This window comes from Octopus sinensis, linkage group LG5 (assembly GCF_006345805.1).
Source record: "Octopus sinensis linkage group LG5, ASM634580v1, whole genome shotgun sequence".
In the NCBI taxonomy this organism is placed as follows: Eukaryota; Metazoa; Mollusca; class Cephalopoda; order Octopoda; family Octopodidae; genus Octopus; species Octopus sinensis.
Genome location: NC_043001.1, coordinates 134,385,954 through 134,412,593, shown reverse-complemented (window position 1 = coordinate 134,412,593; position 26,640 = coordinate 134,385,954). Strand labels below are relative to the sequence as shown.

General features: G+C 34.4%; 1 protein-coding gene across 4 annotated transcripts in view; it reads right to left on the bottom strand.

Moving 5' to 3' along the window:
* Positions 1-26,640, bottom strand: part of LOC115212392 (ubiquitin carboxyl-terminal hydrolase 7) — a 70,325-nt gene that overhangs the window by 38,067 nt on the left and 5,618 nt on the right. For all 4 annotated transcript variants that reach the window (XM_029781277.2, XM_029781279.2, XM_029781276.2 and 1 more), the window contains exons 2-5: positions 3,465-3,554; positions 678-780; positions 355-453; positions 145-218 (exon numbers count right to left, since the gene is read on the bottom strand). In XM_029781277.2, the coding sequence (XP_029637137.1) occupies positions 145-218; positions 355-453; positions 678-780; positions 3,465-3,554 (366 nt within the window). The remainder of the gene's footprint in view (positions 1-144; positions 219-354; positions 454-677; positions 781-3,464; positions 3,555-26,640) is intronic.

Below are 26,640 nucleotides of genomic sequence, written 5' to 3'. Positions count from 1 at the left end.
ATAAATATAAAGGTTTTTTTAATAATATATTAATAACAGAAATTTGTAGATAAATTAACCACAAACACTTCAATAAATGATTAATTGATCCATGAAAATTAAAAATTGCTTATCATCACCATAAAATAAAAACAAGACATTTACTTCTCTGAAATGGTTCTCCATCGGGCAAAAAATTCAAAATTCGGAGTTCGGCAGCAGCATTACAAGACCAAGATCTGTAAGTAATAAAATCTAGTTTTTCTTGAATCTGTGTTTCTAATAGAAGAAAGAAAAGTACACAAAGGGATCATGAAAAATATTAAAATATGAAAAAGTCCTGCAATGTAGCGAATTTTAAATATTTATACTTACACAGAATCTGAATCTGCATTACACTGCAAGAAAAAGCCCAAACTTCTTTGATTATTTCTATCTGCTTGCTGATTTATGCGAGGCATTGCCATGATTTTCCTACAGATTTGAGAAGAAAAAAAAAATAGCTGTTTGAAATTTTCTGATGACAAAAAGAATATCTAAATTCTATAAAGAAATTTTTTTATATACTTATGTAATTTAATATACATAGATTTAAGCAGTCCAGTCAGACTTTTTTCTGTGAATGAGATTGTTACCATCAAATTTCAAGATAAATAGAAATCTCTTGATTAAAGTAGTTAACATTTAAAAAAGCTTACCATGGTAAATTCCTGACCATACATGGTGGACTTAGCACAGTTTCTTTTAGCTTACTAATATTCTCAATAGTAAACTGGAATTGAGCTTCTGCACGGCTTTCATCTGAAATTCATATTTAAGGGGGGAAAAAAAAAAGATAACATTTTTTTTAACATTTAAAAAATTATAGTAAAATTATAATTCATTTAAGAAAAGAGAAATAAGAAATTTAGAATGAAAACTATTAAAGAGATGTAGCATGATTCAAAACTAAGTTTTTTATATAGTGTGTATCCCTATCTATTTACAGCAGAATTTTTATCACAATATTGAGAATTTTTCAATGCTGTTGCTGCTTATAGTATAAGTTATACTTAGTCCACAATATGTAAATTACAGATTGGTATATTGTCAAGTTGGATCATTTGCATTTTCAATTTAGAATACTGAGTTTCATAGTTTAAAACTGGTGATAATACCTTCAATTTTTTGCTAAACAATATTTAAAATTACATATCATCATAAATCATTGATACATCTACAATTCCTTGCTTGCATAGATCAGACAAAATTTGAGGTAGATTTTCTATTTAAACCCTTACCTTTTCCAAGTAAGGTCATATTTTCCCTCACCCTTTGAACAATAAACAAACAGTTTCATGGCCAGGCATGTTTTTGTGATAGAATGTAAATGTTTTCAGTCTACACTCTCACACACACTATATATATATATAAACATTTAAATAATAAGGGTGAAAAATTGAATATTAATTTGATTAATATCAATTTAAAACCAGTGGCCTAGCATATTGAAAAATCTGAAGATTCAGAAAAATTATATTACGTATATATAAGAGGGATGACCACTAAGTGAATATCCATTATGCTAGATGTAGACCCCATACGGTCTGACCACTAAGAAAAGATTGTTCTCAAGAAAATTCAGCAAATGCCAGACCATATGGGGGTCTACATCTAGCATAATGGATGTCCACTTAGTGGTCACCCCTCATATATATATATATATCGTCATCATCGTTTAACGTCCGTTCTCCATGCTAGCATGGGTTGGACGGTTCGACCGGGGATCTGGGAAGCCAGAAGGCTGCACCAGGCTCCGGTCTTATCTGGCAATGTTTCTACAGCTGGATGCCCTTCCTAACGCCAACCACTCCGTGAGAACCAACCACTATATATATATATAATGGGCTTCTTACAACTTCCATCTGTCAAATTCATTTGCAAGGCATTGGTCAGCTAGCATCTACAGCAGAAAATACTAGCCAATAGTGTCTATGCAGTGGGAAAGAACTCTTGTATATTAATTATTGGTATTAAAGGGTGCCTGTATATTATCACTAAATAGCATAGAAAAAACAATCTATGCAAAACGAACCAACAAAACCTTAATTTTTTAGCATTTTCATTTAATAGGCAGTGATAATATAAGTTTACAACAATAAATTGATGTGTTAAATACATTTTTTTAAATACACTTCAAGGAAATAGATTCAACATAATTTTTTCTTCACCTCAATAATGAGACTGATGCAATCAAATATATCATTGCTAAATTTAGTTCAGAGACGGTTAAATACAATGAATTTTAAAACAATGTTTTTTGCAGTTAGTCCATAGAAGAAAATTTCTAGTCATAGTAGACTGAATATTTATTCTTCATTTTACAAAACTTTTTAGATTTTTTATGGTTTATGCGATTGCAGATCAGCAGTTAAGAGACAATGCATTTAAATACAACTATTTAATTATAGTTTTAAAAAAAAAACCCTTTTAATACCAATAATTAATGACCAGCATTTCTTTGTAAAGTTTAACAGGCTAAATGTTAATTCTTTAATGTGAATACGCAATTTGTCAGTTAAACACAAGATAGTCTTACACTCGTGTGATATGAATAAAACCACATTCATTTTGGGTTTCCCCCATTTAGTTGTTCTTACCTAAGTGTTCACAATTTAATCTATGTATACCATCAGCTCTGGTGTCAAAATTCCTCTCCATTGAATTTGGTGAATATACTCACAAATTAACATGGCATGCTCAATAGTAGTTACAAGGGAGGTGCGGAAAAGTTCCTGGCTTTAAGGGTATCACAAAAGGCCTGGTTGGAGGCCCAACCATCGAAGTTCTTTTACAGCACTTAGAAAAACTGAAGGACCACTGCAATAAGTGTGTGAATCTGAGAAGGGGACATGTTGAATAAAATAATTAATTCATCCTTCTGTATTTTCGTTTATCCAAAGCCGGGAGATTTTCAGCACCCCCTTGTACACCACAATTTTTTTTAATTTCTGAAATTTAAACAAAGTTTAAGTATATAAAAACCAGATAAATTTTTATGTAGACAGAATAAGCGGTGGCACGTAAAAAGCACCATCCGAATCGTGGCCGAAGCCAGTGCTGCTTCAACTGGCTTCTGTGCAGGTGGTACGTAAAATTGCACCAATCCGACCGTGGTCGATGCCAGCCTTGCCTGGCTCCAGTGCAGGTGACACGTAAAAAGCACCCACTACACTCACGGAGTGGTTGGCATTAGGAAGGGCATCCAGCTGTAGAAACACTGCCAGATAAGACCGGAGCCTGGTGCAGCCTCCTGGCTTCCCAGACCCCGCTCGAACCATCCAACCCATGCTAGCATGTAGAACGGACGTTAAATGATGATGATGATGATGAAAGACCCAAAATTGAGGAAATAACGTTAACTTTCTGAGTGAGAAATAGTAATAAGCGTTTATATAGTATCCACAATCTTCTGCATTTCTTAACGAGACATCTGATGAACTCACCTTCTTCCATTTCCTCATCTCTATTGCCTGAATCTTGAATATCACCATTTACAATATTCATTGGAGTATCACCGTGATGTTGAGTTTCTTCTACAAAGATAAAATCACAGTGAGAAAGACAGAAGTTAACATTAGAAAATTAGCATTTTCTTTGTTTAAAATGAAACCCACAAGCACACAAACACAGGGTCCATGTCCACGGTGATCACCAGAATCTGTCGACAGTAGAGAGAATACAATGTCTAAACTGTTACTGTGTGCCCCATATGATTCATCATTACATGTCAGAGCATGTAGCATTGTCCTCAGTTAACCAATGGTTATGGTACATTTGGAACAACAGATCTGGGAATCACTCTTATATGTCATAAATTTGTTTGAGTGGAGATGACTTGGAACTATACAGCTTTAATTACAACCAACACAAGAGTTTTAAAAGTAAAAATTTCTTATATTTTAATGAAGTTATTGTGAAATACAAAATGGTAATTACTGTAACAAGAAATCTATGGAATTGTTGTGAAGTAGAGTCAGTTAATTACTAACAGTGGAATCTATTTTCATCTCATTTCTCTGACTTTCTGAAGCTAGTTTGTACATTTAAATACAATCATCAAGGACAAATATCTTTTGTGATCATGTTCAACTTTAGAAAGATTAAGTAGTTGTTTAAGTAGCCCTCTATTATGATGCATTTATAATACTTTTACTGTCATAGAATTATGAACCAGTTTACTACCAGTCATCAATAAAAGTGACAATTGCAACTTTATACATTGTCGAAACAGTTATAATTACACACGGTATTTGAGACAGTTATGGTTTAGAAATTTATTCTGAAGACAGCATTAATGATCCTGTATATCATTTAGATAATTTCTAAGAAAAATTGAGTTGTTAGGTACTAAGATATTTAATTTTGAACATTTATTCCAAAGAAATTAACACAATTATGAAGGTTACTCAAAATTTCTAGCAGCATATTTTTGAGAATAAAAAAGAATGGATGATAATATCACAAATTGAAAAATGAATTAACTGGCAACATTAGCAAGATTAATACTTGAATTGCTAGAGATAATTCAAGTAACACTTCAACTAGGTTAAAATTCAGTAGGACACAATAAGTTTGATACAGGTGCTGAGACAGTAACAGCTGGCAAGTTGATAGAGGTAAAGTGCACTATCTCCCAAAAAGACTGTTTAATAGAAGGCTAGTACTCGCAACCAAATGGCTTTCACTTTAATATGACTGTGTGTGAGGATAAATCATATTTAGAGTTAAGTTAGCAGCTGTTCACTGTTGAAACATTTTGGGGGTCATAAAGACGAAACACAGTCTCTATGATGCGTGAAAAAAGCATAGGGATCTCCATTGGGAATTTTAGGCTAGCAATTATTGAGAATGTGCTGCATATAGTTTACATGCACAAACAAAGTAATTTTATGCACCAAGTCACCACTGCAAGGTATTATGAAGGTTTACATTCATGCAAAATGTGAAACCTTACTGAGAATTGATACAGCATGTTCTTACAGGTTTTAGATTTATTTATTATAAATTATTTAGATGACATTTAATACAGAAATGTCTTACAAAAAGATCTTGTAAAAATTATATTCTAAATATCAACCTAACATATATCAAACATAATAATAGACTCTCAGTCTACGCTTCTAGTAAGGAAAATGTTCATTTGTAAAACACAGTAGAATATAAATTATGACAAAAAACATGAGATGTAATTAAACGGATCCATCTAATAATGTTATTAAAAAAAAAGAGAAAATACAAAAGAACTAATAACAAAAGTAGCTGATTGGAAATCTAAAATTAAAGTAAAACTTGAATAGCAGTTTAATGTCAAGTAGACATTCTATGGATCTTTACCTTTTGACCTACAGATTTTAAAAATAATTTTTTGTAACGAAACACTTTCAAACTTCAGACACTGGTAGAATGTGTCATATAAAACATCTTTTACTCTTAGCATTTTTGAGAAAAACTTAGATTTACAAACTTCACTTTAAAGTTGTCCTTCTTCGGTAATTTCAACCAATCAATGACGTGTATTCAGCTGAATAAAATCACTGCTTGTTGTTTGTCAACAACAACTATCGGTGGTGTATTTTTTGTTTGTCACAGTTATTTATGAGATTGTTTGTGTGTTTGTACTGGGGTTAGGGTTAGAGTTATCATAAATAACAGTGACAAACAAAATATACACGGCCAAGAAGTTCTTGTTGACAAACAGCAGTAATTTTATTCATCTGAATACATGTCACTGATTGGTTGAGATTACCGAAATAGGACAACTTTAAAGTGAAATAAGTTCGTAAATCTAAGTTTTTCTCAAAAATGCTAAGAGTAAAAGATGTTTTATATGTCACATTCTACCAGTGTCCGAAGTTTGAAAGAGTTTAGTTACAAAAAATTATTTTTTAAACCTGTAGGTCAAAAGGTAAAGATCCCTTTCTACTTGAAATCATCCATTTTACTCAAAACAGGATGACAATGTAATTCATTTCATTTTTGAACTTCTGAATGTAAAACGAAATGTTTCTCCATTGCTTTCTTTCAGATAGCAATTAGACTTGCTAACTATAAATCAACCCTTAAAAAATTCACTAAATCTTTTATTCTTTTCCTGGAGGAACTGTTTCCATTCTATCTCTTCTAATTCAGATTTTTTACCTAAACTATAAGTTCATGCCTTAATCACCATAATTGGAATCATTAATATTGCTCCAAATATTTACTCTATTTTGTTTTCAACAGAACATTTGAATATCAAATGGTCATTTCACATTCCTGTGTATGACCATTACCTAGCACCTTAGTATTTTCATCTTCAATCAATCCTTTCTGTCAACTCACAAATAATACAAACAATTTGAAAGTGTAGGAGTTCAATTCTAAGATCAGTACCAAAATTTAAATAAATCTTATTGGTGTTAAACTTTATAAGATTAAAAAAGACAAAAAAAAAAATATTTTACTCGAATAAAGGAATAAGCAGAAACAAAACCATCTAAATATATAAAATACCAAGTGACATGTCAAATTTTGTCACATTTCCTCTTTCTGTCATGTTGGAAGGAGAAATCAGTGGAAGTGCTGAGAGTGGTGAAAAGAGAGAAATGTATTATAAAGAGAGCTAGCTTATATATGAGAGAAGGTAAGTCATGAGAGCAGACGGAAATATGGGAAAGGATGGAAAAAAAAAACAAGAGGAAGAGGTGAAAAGATAGAGCACTACAATGGGGAGGAGGAATTAGAGGTGTCATGACAGAGGTACAGAGAACGAGAGAATAATAGAAACAGAAAGAGAGTCATGTATAACACAAAAGCATATGTAAATTTTGTTGGACAATGAAGAGCAGAGATAGAGAAAGATTTTGATTGCAAAAACAAAAAAATGAAGGAAGAGATAGAAGAAATAATGAAATGATTGAAATAATGAGATGAATGGAGGTAACAAGAATAATTGAAAGAGAAAATGAAACAGGAAGAAAATGGAGGAAAAACATTTAAGAATTACTGAAGGGAGATAGAAATAAACATTTTTGACAAACACTGCACTAGAGAGAGGCAGAGGTGGGGAGAGAATATGCTTGTACCCGTGCATGCATATGCACACACGTGCCTTACTTCAGGCATTCCGAGATGATGAGATTAAGTCTTGGGCATTTTTTGGACTTTGTGGAGTCCATCTTTCTCCAGATCTTACCACAGCTTTCTTCCAGTAGAAAGATAGACAGACTGACTGACTGACTGAAAGAAAGAATGAGAAAAGGAAGAACTGATGCAAGTATAGGTTTGGTACTTAATTTATCAAACCCAAAAGGATGAATGGCAAAGTTAATGGTTAATTTCAGCAGGATTTGAACTCAGATTAGGAGCTGAGACAATTACAACAAATCAGTCTAGCCAATGCTCTAATGATTGCCAATTGGCCAGTGTGTGTGTGTGTATGAAGTAATTAAAAGGGTAGCCATCAAAAAATAGCACTCAATTATAAAACACACAACTTATCCAGACCATACATAAGAAGGTAAAAATGGTGATGGAGTGTGTGTATAAAACCATGTGGGAGAGCCTGTCTTTCTAATGTAGGACTAGCAATAAAGCCTGCAAAATATCTGGAAGCCTCAAATGCCACATGAAAATACAAAGACAAGCTTGCATGCTCAATATGCAACTAAGTTTTAAAAATCATTCTGGACCTAAAAGTTGCTTGAGAGTATTGGTCTTTACTCAAGTTGACAGCCATTTTATTATATCTATATAATGCAAACTGGGAGAAATGCTAGCGCATTGGATAGAATACTTAGTTGACTTAGTTCTTTCTTGTGCACTGAACCACTTTTGCTGAACCACTAAATCTGCTGGCCCAATGGTTTTCCCTTCAATGGCAGAATTAATAGTCAAGACTATTTAAGCATTTTGTCTTATCAAATTCATCCTATGGTTGCGGAACAGTTTACGGAGGGAAACACAATCTTTCAGGATGATAATGCACCAAGTCACACAGCTAAAGTTGTTACTGAATGGCACAAGGAACATTCTAGTGAAGTTGAACATCTTATCTGGCCACCACACTCCCCAGATCTCAATATTATTGAACATTTATCGTGCATTTTAGAAAAACAAGTAAGGAGTCAATATCCTCCACCATCATCAATACAAGAACTGGAGTCTGTTTTAGCTGAAGAATGGACAAAAATTCCTTTAAAACAATTCAAACTTTGTATGAGTCCATACTTCGTAGAATTCAAGCTGTAATTACTGCCAAAAGTGGTCCTACCCCATATTAAAGTCAACTTTGCCTTTCACTGTTTTAGGGGTGATAAAGCACTAGTCCAATACTGGGATCTCAACTTTTCAGTCTTTCTCTCTAGGTTATATCTATAATTCAAAGTTTCAACCATGTCACACTGACTTGGCCTAGAGAAATGTGTGATGGGTCTACGAAAGACTTAGCTGCTTACATGTTAATTTTACAAGTATGAATCAGTGGGCCAAATAACCGAATCAATCATCAAGACTAACAGATAATCCACCACACATAAAGGAAAAGAAATAAAGACGTATGCAAACCAGTAAGAATAATGAAGGAACATGAGTAGAGGTGAAAAGTAAAAGAAAAAATATACACAAGAAAGACGGAGTAAGGCTTCAAGTAAAAATATTCAGAAATACTGAAAAGAGTTAGAAATACATCATTTTTCATGTGTAGTATCCTTACGCTAAAAATAAAGAGGAACATTTGAACCAGAAAGAAAAAAAAACAAAAAAAAACCACCATCCAAAGGATTGAAAATGAGTATACCATCAGGACATTTCATTAGCTGAGATCTACAGGTTGCAAAGATACCTGATAGAAGTAAGTGTAACAACCAAGGAACGACAGTATGTATACTATCTGTGACATGTCTATTGTCAGAACCACTTACAGCTTACTAGCTTAATTCCATAAAAGTCAAGGTTAATTAGAACATCGCATTTAAGTGGAACAGTCAACAAGACACATTCAGCCAACAGAATCCCCACAGTTTCCAATATATGTTGATTAAATGGCTAACTAGTATGTCAATACTAGGCTTTGCTAGCTTTTAGCAATCCACTAAATTTTCATAAAACATGATGCCTTTTTTAACCACTGAAATATACATTACATGGTTAAAAGCAGGTCCATTTGAACATCAGGCTAACAATGTCATTAATTACAATCATATAAGTAATGTTTTTTCATGGACAGCATATTGTTTACTGCCAAGCACAATAAGTCCTAAATATGTTTAACCCTTTAATGTTCAGATTATTCAATCAAACATAATGCCTATTGATTCCCATTGATTTGAATTAATCATGCATTATCTCATATCTTCAAGATCTTGATGGTGTAATTACTTAATCTAGAATAACATTGTAGGGTAGGTGTGAGAGCCTGGATCTGCTCAGTTTTAACATAAAACAGATCAGCTATTTTGGCCAGATATGGCCGGTTTAAATACTAAAGGGTTAATGCAAACAATAGCATAGGAAAGTTAATTTTCCTGAACATAAAGTGCATCAAATTATTTAGTATTCAAATAGATGTACTATGCACGCTAAAACTTAATGAAAATGTATTTTGCTTGCATGACAAAATGTCTTTATATATTCCATTGTACAAATTTTCAATCCTTTATAAAGATTTTGCTGAATCCTTTATAATCTGTAATTTTAATGAGTCAATATTCAACACTAGATGTATTTCACTCTACAGAGGTTATCTCATTCATTTTATATAAGTGGTGAACACACATGAGTAAGACATGTTCTGACAATTCAGTTGTTAGTAAATGACAGTTACAGAATATCCAATACTACATTCAACATATACTAAAGAGTATTTAGAAGAAATGTCAAAAGTTAGTAATTCGTGAGTAAAACAAATCTTGAAATTAACGACAAAATTTAATAGAAAGACAGTCATTGTTTATCATTAGAACAAGTTATAATCATTGAAGCAGACATTTTTTCTGCTCTTTTTGTTTGTTAGGATTATTTGTTGTAATTTTAGTAATGGTGGAAGCACTCCGTCGGTTACGACGATGAGGGTTCCATTTGATCTGATCAACGGAACAGCCTGCTCGTGAAATTAACGTGTAAGTGGCTGAGCACTCCACAGACACGTGCACCCTTAACGTAGTTCTCGTGGATATTCAGCGTGACACAGAGAGTGACAAGGCCGGCCCTTTGAAATAAAGGTACAACAGAAACAGGAAGTAAGAGAGAGAAAGTTGTGGTGAAAGAGTACAGCAGGGATCACCACCATCCCCTGCCGGAGCCTCGTGGAGCTTTAGGTGTTTTCGCTCAATAAACACTCACAACGCCCGGTCTGGGCTATTTTAGTAATAGTAGCTTATCTAAAGGTTCAAAATGAATGTTTTAAGACTGCATCATACTCTGTAGTGGCAAATTGAAATAAGATGTGGTTGTGAGGGAATATTTCAATCATTTGCACCTTTTCAACCAGCAAGCGATTACTAATAATGAAACCTTTTTTCATTAACCCTTTAGCATTTAAACCAGCCATATCTGATCAAAATATTCTGTTTTATGTCCAAGCTGGTCAGATCAAGCCTCACACCTACCCTACAATGTCATTTTCAAAACAAACAATCACACCATCAAAATCTCAGAGCTACAAGATGATAATGATTAATTGAAAATAATGTAAATAAATAAGCATTATATTTGACAAAATAATCTGAATGCTAAAGAGTTAACTTGTCTAATCTTTCTAGTGTTGAATGGTGTGTAGAGCTTAAATTTTGTTTTGAAGTGATTACATGTTTAAAGCTGTAGCAGGTAATTCTTCATTTTGTTTTATTGCCTTTCATGTTCACATTAGACATAACCTAAGTTTTCTTTTCCATATGCTATTGTATCATTCACTTTGATTGATGAATACATAAGGTGTGATTCCAGTCCTATGAGTATTCTATCTGCTACATCGACATTTCAACATCCACTTTTTCCATACTTGCATGGGTCAGATGAAATTTGAAAGGTACATTTTATACTTCCTCATCGCCAGACATGTTTCACCGAAGGTTGGAAACAAAGGACACCACTTGTATGGCAGTGATACTCATTTACAACTATCACACAATTTCAAACATACACAACAAGGCTTATTTCAGTTTCTGTTAACCAAATCCTTTTAGAAGTGTCTGGTTGACTCAAGGTACTATGCAGAGGAACAACTCAAAACCATGTGGTCTAGAAGCTTGCTTCCCAACCATGCATAAAAGTTCTATAGCTACTATGTTCTAGTGGTTAATTTGTAAACTCCTTGAGTATTGTGAGACTGTAAAAGATACCCATTTTAATAATTGATTTTGTTGATTATAGTAATTTTGATGAACAAGGAGCCAGTGAATATTTGACATTTTTAACATATCAAATATGTTATAAAACTTTGGAACAATACATGCAACAGAAACAGTCAGATGAAATTTACTTTTAAATTCAATCTGAAGTGGTTGAAATTATGTAAAGATTCCAAATATGGCAGAATCCAATATTTTACAGACAATAAAATTTTATTTACACAGTAGCAATTGTTTCTTCCAATTATATTAAGCTTGTTTCTACCAATGCATTTCACCTTCTGAGATGGATTGAAATATTTGATTTTAGTATCAAGCATATTTGCAATATCTTCAGGAATCAAAGACAATTCACTGTCAATAATCTATCATTGTTGTTTTACAACGTCAAGAAATTTCTGTTGAGGAATTTGATGGAGTGATATTGCTCATAACTTTGCAAATGTCAAATCATCTTACAATTAACCCTTTTGTTACTAACCCGGCCAAAACCGGCTCTGGCTATGTGGTAAAATGTCTTGTTTTCATAAGTTTTGAATTAAAATATTCCACCAAGCCTTAGTCACAATTTACATTCCTAACACTAGCTTGATGATAACTAAGTTATTTTACTAAATTCTTTGTTATATTTTAAAATAATTGAAAGAAACACAGAGCATCTCAAAATAAATACAGTAATGAAAGGGTTAAGATATTGTTTATCAACAGCAGAACATTTTTTTAATGGCAAAAGGTTTTTCAATCACACCAAAATTTAGGTTCCTCTTGTTCAGATGCTTGTCGACAGCTATAGGAAAAGAATTCAGGGAGATGATATTTGGGAAGGAAGAGCTGGGTGAAATAGTATGAGGCTTGAGGACAAAATATGTGTGCCTAAGTTAAGGTGACATAAGACCAGTAAGAACAGCAAGACAAGCAGAGTGAAGAAGCAACACATGTATTGACCAAACAGCTAAGTGGCTTGCGTTTGAATGTAGTCTAGGATGTCTGTTTATGTGCAGCAGCAGTACTACCTCAGATATGGAGGCAGTGCTTCATTTTTGGTCTCAATAAAACTTTCTAAAGAGTTAAAAGGCCAGAATTTATGTTGAAGATGTGCTATCATAAAGAGATATCATCAATGATGTTGAAGCCTTTGCCGTATGCTAGAGGGTTCTAATTATGTGTTGTTCCTGAATTTGGGGGAAGGAGTACTATATCATTTTCTTGATGTTTTGGTAGAGTTGATGTAAAAAAGACCCCACTGGAGACTGTTTCCAAAGTCCCTTTTCATGAAAACCGTACAGTTTTAGTGTAAAATCTTGTTTACCTTTGAAAGGTAAAGGAAGAATGACGGTCAATATTACCTGCATAAGAGTAGGTGTTGTTGGAGGAGACAGCAAGTAGGTTATTGATATAAAAAGAGAGGAGGAGGTAAAACTGAACCTTATGGTACACCAGAGTTGATAGAGTATGGGTCTGTCAGTACACACTGATGGTACAATCTGTCAAGAAGCCTATGATACAATAGATGAGAGGCAGATGGGCTCCATCTGTGAATAATTTAGAGAGGAGATTTGCATGAAGTGAAACAATACAATAAAACTAGCCAGAAATACAATACAATGCTTGCAGCGGATTCAGAATTGTGAACTTTGAGCAGGTAATTTCATACCTTACACTCTCAGTCACCAACACAAGTCTGAAAGAGGTCAACAAGCCTTCAGATTTATAGAATAAAATTACATGCACTACATTTCCCTCCTTCAACGCTGGGTAAAAATTTTACTAATATCTCAATTTATCCAACTCTTCCAATTTTCAGCAGCTAGAGAAAAACAACAATTTTGTAGGATTGCTTGCTTACCAAACTAGTTACTATTATATGACAGACTGTGTGAAGTTTCATGTTTGCTAATATACAGAAGTATAACACATATTTTTGAGCTCTTCTGAAGTATATTTTCATTCCAATTTAAAATAGCTACAACTGCCTAATTATTTCAAACCTTTGCGTTTAGAAATGACTTACAAACAGATCTGATTTATTAACAGCAGGACATTTTTTATGGCTATAGATTTTTCATTCACACCAAAATTTAAGTTCCTTTTGACAGCTATAGGAAAAGAATTCCAGAGAGATGATATTTAGGCAGGAAGGGCAAGGAAATAGTAGGAGGCCTGAGATAGTGGACAATATGGGCACCTTAGTTAAAGTGACACAAGACCAGCCAGTTCCAAGGAGCAGAAGCCATTGTAGAGACAATAAGAAAAGCAGAGTGAAGAGGCAGTATGTGTACTGACCAATCAAGTGGCCTGTTTTTTAACGCAGTCTATCATCATCATCATTGTTTAGCGTCCGCTTTCCATGCTAGCATGGGTTGGACAGTTCTACTGGGGTCTGTGAAGCCAGAAGGCTTCATCAGGCCCAGTCAAATCTGGCAGTGTTTCTACGGCTGGATGCCCTTCCTAACGCCAACCACTCTGTGAGTGTAGTGGGTGCTTTTTACGTGCCACCCGCACAGGTGCCAGACAGAGCTGGCAAACGGCCACGAACAGATGGTGCTTTTACGTACCACCGGCACGGGGGCCAGGCGAGGCTGGCCCAGCAGCAGTACTGTCCCAGATATTGAGGCAATACTTCAATAGTGGTCTCAATGAAGCTTTCTAAAGAGAAGGCCAGAGCTTGTTTCACTGAAGCTGTGCTATCATGAAGAGATATCTTCAATAAGCAATAGTCTACAGGTGAGTATCCTTCTATGAAATTCAAGATAAGTGTCATCTATCTGGATGCCTGATACTATCTACTTATTGGACATTCTCAGCTCAATGTGTCATCTTTATATTCATAAATCTTAATTATCTCTTTTACAAACACTGGTTAATATCTATGGTCTACAATTTGGCTAAGCTTCATCAAGTCTGTCATAAATATATCAGATTTCAGCCTAGAATCTTCTTGATAGACTGTAACAATTTGGGGTGCAGTAACTATCATAATAAATTTTTACTGAATCATATGCTGCTAGTCTTTTGATAGCCCTCTCTAATTCCTTTTATTTTTTGGATAAAGTTTTCTATATTTCATTTCATTTGCATGTGGTTGCCAGAATGAAGATGAAGTAATGGACATTTTCCTACATTATTCAGAGTGGCTTCAAGGAGTTGATGAAGAATGAAGGAAGTAATCAGCCATAGAAGATATTCAACTCTAATCTCATAAACAATTTGGTCAAAACACAATTTTCACATTCCTATAGGAAGAAATCAATCCAAATCTTTTATGGAACCAATGCAAGACACAACTGTCAAATATTTCTCTTGGAAATGACAAATGAAAACCATCATTAATTTCGTGGCATAGTTCAAATCTAAACAACATATCACTACTCACTTTGAAGGATGTGGAGTTAACACAAACTTTCAAATGCAACTCCTTTATTCGTAATGACTAACAATTTAAAAGATTGTTTTAAAAGAAATAAACTCAATTGGATAAATAACCATTTTTTTTCAAGATCAAAGCATTGTCTGATTATAAAAGTGAAGTGAATATATGAAAAATTATATCATAGGTATGACTGTGAGATTAAGAACTTTGCTTTGGAATCACATGTTTAGGATTTCAAACTCACATGAACATTGGTGGCTGGCATTCTATACAATAACCACAAGATGATCAATATTGAGTGAGTGAAATTGATAGGCAGAAACTAAAGTACATATGTGTTCACTGATTTTAAATAACAGTTTCACTGTCAATATAGATAGGGTCCTTAGCTTGCAATCAACCACCAAAGCATGCCTGTGCTTCTTAATATTTGAGCAATCCTTTGTGAACAAAAAGCTCATTCAAACTTGATTCCAGTTCATAACTGTCCAAACTGTTCAATGTTTGACAGACTTAGAAGATTACCTTGCTTGGAAACAGGTGAGGGCTGGCAACAGGAAGGGCATCCAGTTGTAGAAAATCCATCTTAAACTCATCTAACCCATGCAAACAAGGAAAGTGTACATTAAAATGACGATTGCAAAAGATGGGAAAGTTTATCTCTACAATATTTATACAAGGAACATTGCATCAAAGGATGTCCCCCCCCCAAAAAAAAAAAACCAACTAACATCTCATAGAAATGAAATTTCTTCAACCAGATCTTCCTTTATGGAAATCTCAGCACAGAAAATAGTCAAATTAGTCACTGTAAAATAGGAAATTTTGATGTACTTTTTGTCAGAGTTGGTACATTTTTACTAACTTCAACTTAAGTAACCCAAATTGTTTCCACCTCTGACTCCACAGACCCTACTCTTCAACATCTACTACCATCACAGTATCGACATTACTTTAAATCACAAGTAATTTCTCTAGTACACCGACTTCAAGCTGTTGCTACTGTCAGTCAATAGGGAGGAAATCTACATTAGGTAAATGACTACCTGAACTCCCTTTCTCAATTCCCATTGTTGATCTTTTGACCTTGAGAATTTTGATGAAAGCAAGGTTGTTGTCTTTGACAATTAACAAAAGTGTCAATTGTCTGTCACAAGAACTGTCAAATGAAGATGCTTTGCTTTGAGGTCTGCCTCATCAGCGATGGATGTTAACTCAGATTCCTCTTGCTATCATCATGTCTCTTATTTCATCCTTGTTAATTTTAAGTCCAAATGACACCATCCTCAATTCTTCCTTTATGCTTTGCACATAGGGATGATTCACACACACACACTTGACATTTTATGCAAGACCTGCATTAATTCCATAACCAAGGACATTACTTATACATCTGTAGATGGTTGTGGAGGAGCAAAACTAAACTTCCCAACTTATCAGGTGTTAGACAAGACTAGAGTTCCTCAAAGTCGGACGATAGTTCCCAATCAGTTACTAAACTACTATAAGTTCACAGACATGCCTGTATGCTTAAAAAGTTTGCTTCTCAACAACAAGGCTTCAAGTTCAGTTCCTTGCATAAGTGCCTTCTACTACAGCTTCAGACCAGCCAAAGCCTAGTGAATGCAGTTTGGAAGATTGAAGCTGAAAGAAGCCCGTCATATATGTATAATATCAAATCTACACACACACACACACACACAATGTGCATGCATCACCATCAGTCAGTGTCATTTGTCTCCAGCCTTCCGGAAAAATATGTTCAGTCAAGAAGTTTTATTGGAAACCAGAGAGATTTGTTGACAAGGAAGGACATCAGATCAGAGAAAATTTGTCTCAACAAATTCCATCTGATTCATGCAAGCATGGAAAAGAAGTTGACATGGTGATGATGTATATACAGACACACACATACCTACTCTTAATAAATCTACTCAGCACAAGCCTACCTAATGCACCAATCTCATCTCATCCTTAAACCCAGCACTAAATAATTCAGCCTTGCTTCTCTCAATTATAGTCCTCTTGTACTCCAACACTACACCAAGTTCTCACTGCACTATTAACAAAATAAAGCAACAGGACATAGACAATCATCTCAGAAACTAGATTCTGAAGTCTTGTTGCCTTCTTTGTATTCACAAGTTCAATTGGGTGTCTACACTGATAATTCTATTGAAAGTGCACCTTCTTTATTCCACTGAAATAACTTTATTTTTTATTATCATACAGGGCAAGCTTGCTTTTCACAAATTATGACATGGTTACATAAATTTGTTTAAAGACTCTTCAGCTAAATATTACCCATCACAGAATCAACTTGAAATATTCTTGAACTATTACTTGCTATATTAAAAGATAACTAGTTTTATAAGTTTGCTTCAAATAAAAAACTGAAGATTGGGAAATTGCAATGCAAATAGATAAGGTGTGCGTATGTGTGTATATGTATGTATATATATATATATATATATATATATATATATAAAATGTTAAAACACTTATGTCTCATCTAGAAACCATTGATTAGATTCTAACTTCTGAATACCCCCAATAAAATAACTAAGATTTCAAGTTAATGATTTAAGAGTTTATCACCTTCTGTACTGCCCACCAGTCCTGCTTCCACAGATTTGTTATTGATAGCTATCACACTCAAGACTGACAAATTCAACTACAAATGTGTATCTACCATAAGTGCTTATTATTCTGTTGAGCACCATTTTCCTTACTCTTCCACACCATCAACCTAACCACTGTTTTCCCATCATCATATTATTTCTTTCTCTCTCTCTAGTTCATCTTCTGTAATTGACCTCCCTCCTTTCAGCTCTATTGTTTACATTGCCCTAAATGAACAGGGACAAATATAGAGTAGTGAAGGCCTCTGTCTTACAGAGTGCAAAATAATATCAAGGGAGCTAGTACTATGATAAATTGCACCTAGTACACTCAACCAAGTGGTTGGTGTTAGAAATAACAACCAGCTGTAGAAACCATACCGAAAAACACATGAGCAAGCTGTGGTCTCTCCAACTATTTCAAAAGGACAGTAACTCTTGAATAAGAACTGACTAGGACCATGAAGACCTGTTCAACCCAAATCAGCATGGAAAGCAGACATAAAATGATGATGATGGTTCTAACTGAATATAAGTGTTTTAAAGTGAATTGTTCTACAATGAAGGAAATACAAAGTAACACTTGATAAATTTTCAAGAGGCAAATTTAGAATTATAAATGCTGGGGTTGGTGACTGAGTGGGAAACAACACCGGTAAGGAAACAAAAAAAAAAAAAAGACTGATGCCTTGACAGTTGAGTATATTTGGAGCACTGGTTCCATTTTCCCCTATTACCTCTAGTTTTGAAGATACAGCATACCTTTTTAGATACTGATGTCTCCATTCAAGCACTGAAATTGAGCACTAGAGTTGCACTTGAAACTTACCAGGACTATCCCATTGAATGGTGCAGTAATTAGGCATCAAATGTGTAACCCCACTTTCCTTTGTATCTCTATCTTCCATTGCTTATATATCCAGATGGAATCTTTGCTTCCTTAAATTTTTCTAGAAAGTGATTCCATAACTAAAGATAATATACCATGATGCTCAATGTTATAGCCAAGTTTATTAGAATGGGAGAGAATGTCCTTATGGCTACCAAGAAAGTTTTTGACAACTAGTTCAAAGACTGTTGTCTATTAAATCATCATCATCATCGTTTAATGTCCGTTTTCCATGCTAGCATGAGTTGGATGGTTCGACCAGGGTCCGGGAAGCCAGGAGGCTGCGCCAGGCCCCAGTCTGATCTGGCAGTGTTTCTACAGCTGGATGCCCTTCCTAATGCCAACCACTCCGTGAGTGTAGTGGGTGCTTTTTACGTGCCACCGGCACAGGTATCATAACTACAATTTCCATTTGATTTTTATTTTGATGTTGACGTACTCGACTCAATAGGTCTCCTCAAGCACGATTCAAGGTTAGCACAGCAGGCCATCCTGAGAGCCATGAACTCACTTCATTTGTCGGGTCTTTGCAGTCACAGCATATCTCAGGGGTTTCAGTCTTTTGTCATTCCCTCTGTGAGGTCCAACGTGCCACTGGCACAGGTATCACAACTACAATATCTATTTGATTTTTGTTTTGATGTACTTGACTCAATAGGTCTCCTCAAGCACAGCAGGCCGTCCTGCAAGCCATGAACTCACTTTATTTGTCGGGTCTTTGCAGTCACAGCATATCTCCAGAGGTCTCAGTCTTCATCATAGCCTCTGTGTTTGAAAGTCATGCTTGACCACCTTATCCCATGTCTTCCTGGGTCTACCTCTACCCCGGATACCTTCAACAGCTTGGGAGTGGCACTTCTTTGCACATCTCTCCTCATCTATCTGTAGTACATGTCCATACCAACACAAATGTCTCTCCTGCACGCTACATCCAATGCTTCTTATGTTCAACATTTCTCTCAGGGCGCTTACACTCTGTCGTACAGGGACACTGACATTACACATCCAGCAGATCATGCTAGCTTCATTTCTTTCAAGCCTACATATGTCCTCCGCAGTCACAGCCCATGTTTCACTGCTGTTAAGCATGGCACTTCACACACATGAGTTGTACAATATACCTTTCACTCTGAGCAAGAGACCTTTTGTTGCCAGTAGGGGATGGAGCTTTCTAAACTTTGCCCAGGCTATTCTTATTCTAGTGGTAACACTTTCTGAGCATCCACCCCCACAACTAACTTGGTCACCTAGGTAGCGGAAACTATCAACTACTAGTTTCTCCCCCTGGAGTATAATGGAATCTGTTGTGTCTATTGCTCCTGTGCATCTGCCGCACACAAAAGCTATCTTCTCGGCTAATTTTCCTTTGATGTTGCTGCATCATTTATGTGTCCATAGCTTACATTGGGTACATCTTATGGAGTTTCTACCTACACCTTTTCTACAGATCGAGCAGGGCCACCTACCTAAGGCGGTGTGTGGTGAGTTCGCCTTCCTACTTACTAGAACTTTGGTTTTTGCTACATTGACTCTAAGGCCTTTTGATTCTAAACCTAGCTTCCACACACGAAATTTCTTTTCTAGTTACAGTAGTGATTCTGCTATGAGGGTCAGGTCATCAGCATAGAGGAGCTCCCAGAGGCAACCCGTCTTGAATTCCTCTGTTATTGCCTGGAGGACTATGATGAATAAAAGGGTACTGAGGGCTGAACCTTGGTGGACCCCTACTTCTACCCGGAATTCTTCACTATACTCATTGTCAATCCTAACCTTACTAACGGCCTCTCTGTAAAGGGGCTGTACAGCCCTTATTAACCATTCGTCAATCTCCAGTTTCCGCATTGCCCACCAGATAAGGAATCGGGAGACCCTGTCAAAAGCTTTCTTCAAGTCCACAAAAGCTATCTATATAAAATAAGAATCTTTTAAAAGCTGTTTTATCTAAGGTCCATCAAAAATCCCTAACATGTTTTTTCATGCTCAGTCCAGGGAGCTTATTTCATAAGTAACCAAAGTAGACACCATTTTTATTCAATACATTTATTCTAATCTTTTGGCTAAAAAAAAGCTGATTTAGTAGTAATATGTAGTTATTTTAATGATGCAATACACTGTCCAAGATTTATCATCAGAATAAAACCTTATAAATTAGAAATTTTTGCAACCAGCATCTAAAATATGCTCAAGATTAGGTCTAAAATGGGTGCAGAACAAAAAATTGACATAATGAACAAAAACTGGGATTTTTGGCTCCAGAGCTCCAAAAGTAGTCAAAAACAAATCTCAGATTAAAAAGTCAGTGTAAAAGATTTTAGCCTAGTGGAATTAAATAAATAAGAAATTAGATAAGAATAAACATTTAAGTCATGGAATAAAACCTACCAAGGAGAGAGCAAACCAAGTTTGAGTTATGCTAACAGTTGTGTGAAATTAATACCTTTTTTACTTGTCATTGGGCAGTGGCCTTGCTTGGGTGCCACCTTGCCATGTTTAGTCAGACAAATCATTCTCAGGACTTATTTTTAAAAGCCTGAGACTTAATCAATTGGTCTCTTTCGCTGACCATAAGGAATGGGGATATAAACAAACCAACACTAGTTGTCAAGCAGTAGAAGGGGACAGAGAGAGAGAGAGATTTTTCAGATTCTCTCTACCAAATCCATTCAAGGTTTTGGCTGGCCTGGATTATATAGTAGCCCAAGGTGCCATGCAGCAACACTAAACCCAGAATGTGTTAAGGAAACAACCACATCTGCACATATGATAAAGTTTTATCAAAAATAAAACAAATCTACATTGAAAACTGAAGCAATGCAAATTCAAATTAGAACTAAGCTAATATTTCCAGAGTGACACAAATTTGCCTATATTAAACTAGGACTCATATCTAGATGAGTCTCTTTCTTACATTCCAGACTACCAATTTGATAGTTTTCAACTACTTGATGGACATTAAACTGTGTACTACAATAATCTGCAGATTGTACATAATCTCCACTTTAACCAGTGTTTCCTCCCCCCTCCTGCCACCCAACGCACTTCAGTAAACTCTTTACTCTATATTTTCTCCCTAGAACTACCACTCCACCTCAACAACTGACATGAAAATAATCTTAAGTTAACATTAGCCAACTTACCAAACTGTCCTCATATTGAGAGAGAGCCTAGAGAAAGGGTAAGAGCTATGTTCTGCTTAAATTTGGATTATTTATATACATTATATATATGCGTGTATGTATGTATATATATACAAACACACAATATTTTTTTGAAGCATTTTTTTTCTTCATAAAAATAATAGTCAAGAAAATTGCTTGATGTACATAGATTGTTGTATGGGATATATGACTTGCAAAATTGAAGATGGTAATTTAAAAAACTCCACTAAATTTTTTAAAGTCCCTTATCTGTTCACTAAACATTTTCATTTGGAACCAATTGCTCCTAGAAGACTTTTTCATGCTTTTAATAAAATTACTACACTTACTCCACCTCCAATATATAACAAACAGAAAATTAATTTCACAGTTTAATAACAAAGACAATCAGATGTGATACTGAGATAAAAAAAACTAACAAATTTACAACAGATTTCCATAGGCTGAACTGAATTTTCAGGTTAGAGTGAGTATATATAAGTTCATCTATGTATATATTTATCACCTTAATGCCCCCCTCTTCCTCCCCTCACCATAATTGCAGGAGTTGGGCTGAATTTATTGAAGCAGATTTTTTTCTTACAGCTGGATGCCCTCCCTTCCTGTTGCCAATCCTTACCTGCTCCCAAGCCACACCATTTTTGGTATATTGGAAATGAGCGATTCTTTTACAATAGTCACACAATATCATAAACAAGGAGATACGACTATACACTTATACACACATAACAGGCCTCTTTTAGTTTCTATTAACCATTTTCATGCAAGTCTTTGGCCAGCCAGGGGCTACAATAAAAGAATTGCCCAAGATGCCATGCAGTAAAACTGAACCCAACATCATGTGATTGGGAAGCAAACTTGACCACGCAGCCATGCTTGCACACACACACACATCAGAACACCTATTTTCAATGACTTTTTCCCCAGTTAGGTTGTGTGAAGTATGAACTAATAACCATTCTGCCTTATTTTGCTTCTCTTCAACAAACACTTTTTTACATAATGAAATAGAAATTCTAATAAAAAAATGGGATGAAAATTATATATGAAATTGTAAATAAATCGAAAACAGATTTATTAAAGGGAAGAAAACTACAAAAAATTTGGATGGTAAAAAAAAAAACAAAAAAAACTAAAGAGAAGAGAGCAATGTACAAATTTCATGTCACCATAACATGACAGAAAAAGAAATAATCCCTGTACAGCAATAAATATAGTGTGGACCAAATGCATGGTGTGTGTGTGTGCATGAAAAATATTGGAAAGGAGAATCATCTTGCAAAGAAATTCTAAGGTTGTCAGAAACAATATTTCAGTCTAATGATAATAGACAATCCAAGAAAAGAAAGTTTATTACTGAGGGCTGTAGAGTTGGAAGTAATTACTGGATTGCTAACTTGGAAGCAGAGTTTATAAAAATGCAAACTGCCATGTCAAGGTTTCAAATGTGTTAATAGTGAAAAGGAAGGGAGAAATATTACGTTTAATTTAAAATGCTCAAGTTTTTGTAGATGTTTAGTATTACAGATTTAATTGATATAGACTATTTTATAGTATTTTTATAGTTTATTTCTATTATATCCTTTTTTTATGGGCTTTTGATAAAAGTAGCCCTTTAAAAATTTTGTCTGAAGTATTTGTAACTTCTTCAATAAATATTAAAAACCCTTAACATAGCTATAGCCTTTACACCTCAAAAGGTTAAGGTGCTAATAAGTGGCATAATTGGTGTGCTTTCAATCAATATAACATGATTAGTTTAATTACAAATAAAGGATGCAGAGTTGAAGGTTTTGTGTACTGTACTGGTTCCAAAGTCCTGATTAGAGTTGTAAAATGGCATATTAAAAAAAAATATGTAGAAATTAAGATATTTGGAATATTTAGAGAAAGAGAATAGAGTAATATCCTTAGATTTTGCATGATGAAAATAGAAAATTTATGTATGGATATATACAGAAAATCTGCTTTTCAAACATCGTAATCTAAGAAATTCGTTTTTTCTTCTACTTGTTTCAGTCATTGGACTATGGCCATGTTGGGTCACCATCTTCAAAAGGTTTTAGTAAAACCAAACCCAATATTTTCAAGTATGGTCTTATTCTATTGGTTTTTACAGCCAAATTGCTAAGTCATGGAAGCATCAACAAGCCAAGTAGTTGGGGGACAAAGACAAACACATTCACACACATATATATACATGCAAGGCATGAGTCAGTCTAGAGTTATCTGTGAAGTAGGACTGAACTTGAAACCATATGGTTGCAAAGCAAGCCTCTTAACCATACAGTCATGCCTACTTTTTGTTTCACATATCATTCACTTTCTGATAAAGGAGATACATATCTGACTTTCAAATTTAACAAAATCTGTCCATCTGAGAAAGCAGAGTATGACATAAAGCAGATATACAAATAAATAAGACATTTCTGACGAGCAGAAACAAAAGGTATTAAATCCTTGCAGAATATTTGAAGCAAATGTCTACTGTACCTAATGAGTTATATGATAGAAAGGAACAAAGAAGGTAATTATAAGGTAGTAACAATCTTTAAAGCGGAGATATAAAACATTTAAAAAGACAAAGAAAGCAATGAAAGAATAAAATGTTTGACAATAACCAGCAAAGAAACAGAGTTGGTGAGGTGTGTAGTCAATAACAGAAAGTGCACTAAAAATAAAACAAAACAAAAAACTTAAGATCTTGCAAAAGAGAAGAGTTTTTTGTAAAAGACTCAACAATCACAAACATTGAGTTGTATGTGTATGGGAGGGAGGTGGGGGTTGGAGTTATAATGAGAAGGAATTTTCTAAGAAAAAACAAACAATCAATCAATGAGGTAACGATGTCTAAAAACCACTGATTTTGATAATATTTAGTTTGCTTGCAATGAGAAAAAAAAAAGAACATGATGCAAAGGAGGGTATATTTTTCATGTTTTATGCTAAAACTTTATCATAAAATTGCCAGTGATATCAAAAATAAATTTTGGATATTTTTCAATACTAATTACTCAACCCTTAAGAACGAATGATTTATTGTTTTTTTAAACTGTCCCCTAGTTCTCTGAAACTAATTCATTATTTTTAAGTGATCTAAATAGAAATCTTCCATCAAAATTTCACGTTAATTTATGTTCCAAACACCAGATTAACGAGTTATTTCACTAAATTATTTTCAAAGTTAACCAAAACAAAGCAATCACATTTAAACTGGAATATGGTAACAAAATGGTTAAGTAAACATTGGTAACATTCAAATGGACAGAATTTTAGATACTAGCTAAATGACCACTGGTAAAAATCTAAAGATATGAATTCATTCATCACAAACAATGGTGTAGAATGAAAGTAAAAAATGACAAGAACATCCTACTTAATACTGGTTCACTATGTCTTCACAATTAAAACTTTCCCTTGTCAAGATATCAAGGATATTCTTTGTTGCAGATTTTACAGGTGTTATGAATTTGGGAAAGACTATAAAATTTGAAAAACAATAATAACAGGCTTTATAAGATATACTAAATTTACTGGAAACTCACCACCACCTCACAACATGTAATTTTTTAAGTATCAAAAATAATTTTCAATTAGAGTTGTCTTAAAAAATGTTAAGACAAGAGTATTTAGAAATATATCTTAGATTGAATTCAGCTTCTGAATAAAAATCGTTTGATTTTTTAATCCTAAAATACTTTTTGTGAAAGAGAAGCTGTAATCTAATTCAATTTAAGTCAATTTTGACAATTTTATGTATCTATACTGGTTAGTAAGATTATGGTTGTAGCCTGTTTAAGTCAATTTTGACAATTTTATGTATCTATACTGGTTAGTAAGATTATGGTTGTAGCCTGTTTAAGTCAATTTTGACAATTTTATGTATCTATACTGGTTAGTAAGATTATGGTTGTAGCCTGTTTAAGTCAATTTTGACAATTTTATGTATCTATACTGGTTAGTAAGATTATGGTTGTAGCCTGTTTAAATCCCCAAAACAAGAAAAGGGATAGTAAGATATTTGGCAAGGTGAGTGTAGCTGATATTCAATTTGAAAGAGAGATTTGTGAATATGAAGCTGATTTTAGAAAGAAGCAGTTCTTATAGAGATTTAGTATGAAATCTAAATGAACAGAGGGGGAAGAAAGTACTGATGATGAGAGTGAAAATTTAAAAAAATTGTACTAGTTAACCAGCTGAGAAACTGGTGTCTTTCATCGCTCCTGTGCTGTGGTCAAAACATTTTATTTTTTCAATTGCCCACCTATTTAGCTCTATGAAGGTACCACTACTGTAAACAAATAGCTACAGTGTAAAATTACGAAATGAGCTATTGGATTAAAACAGTTCAATTTTTGTGAGAAAGACACCAACAACTGGCTCGTTTCCTATTAAAAGGGAAGACACGTTGGCTGAATATCAGAAAATTGGTTACAAACAACAGCTACCAAATGAACAACACTATGAAGGGATAACTATAGTAGAAAAGACAATGTAAGGACACAGATTGTAGTAAAGCCAGTGGTTGAAGAATCTATGCTACAGACATCCTGAATGTGTGACTGTACTTGTATAGTAAATTTAGGGTCTGCAGTCTTTAATGGTTGGCTTGGCTAATGTAAAGAATGTAGGGCCTCTATGAAAGGTTATCAGAAAGAATAAGTTTAGTATTGCTGAGGCATGTGGGAGTACTTAGTTGAGAGGACAATGCCGGAAGTTTGTATGAAGCTGATGTATTTTTGTCAAATGAAACTTAAATGATCAAATTCACATTATGGGATGTTTTGTAGATATTCACTCTGCATTTAATAGCTCTGGCAAAAGAATGAGGAAAGGTGTTGACAGCAGCAAGTAGGTCAATGAACTGATAATAGAGAGACTGCTACACAGCAGTGTCAGAAAACTTCAGACAAGCAGTTTCACTAGATGATTTATAACTTGAGGTAACCATGGCAATAACTGAACAATAAACAAAATTCTAGTACTGTCTATTTATACAGAAACCAATATCCTTTGTTTACTTTCTGAGGAACTTTTTATATTCCAAATTAATACCTTGAAAAATCAATTCTGGGTAAAATAAGGTCAAATAGTTTGTGTAAGGTTACAGTGCTGTTGAACTATGGTCAAGAGTTTCAACTCGACTACAACTAGTCACTTGCACTTGGGTTAAAAAAAATTGCTTCTGGTTGACAAACAGGTTCTACTTCAAATTCTTATTTAAAGTGGTTCCAAAAACATCCAATAGCAAAAC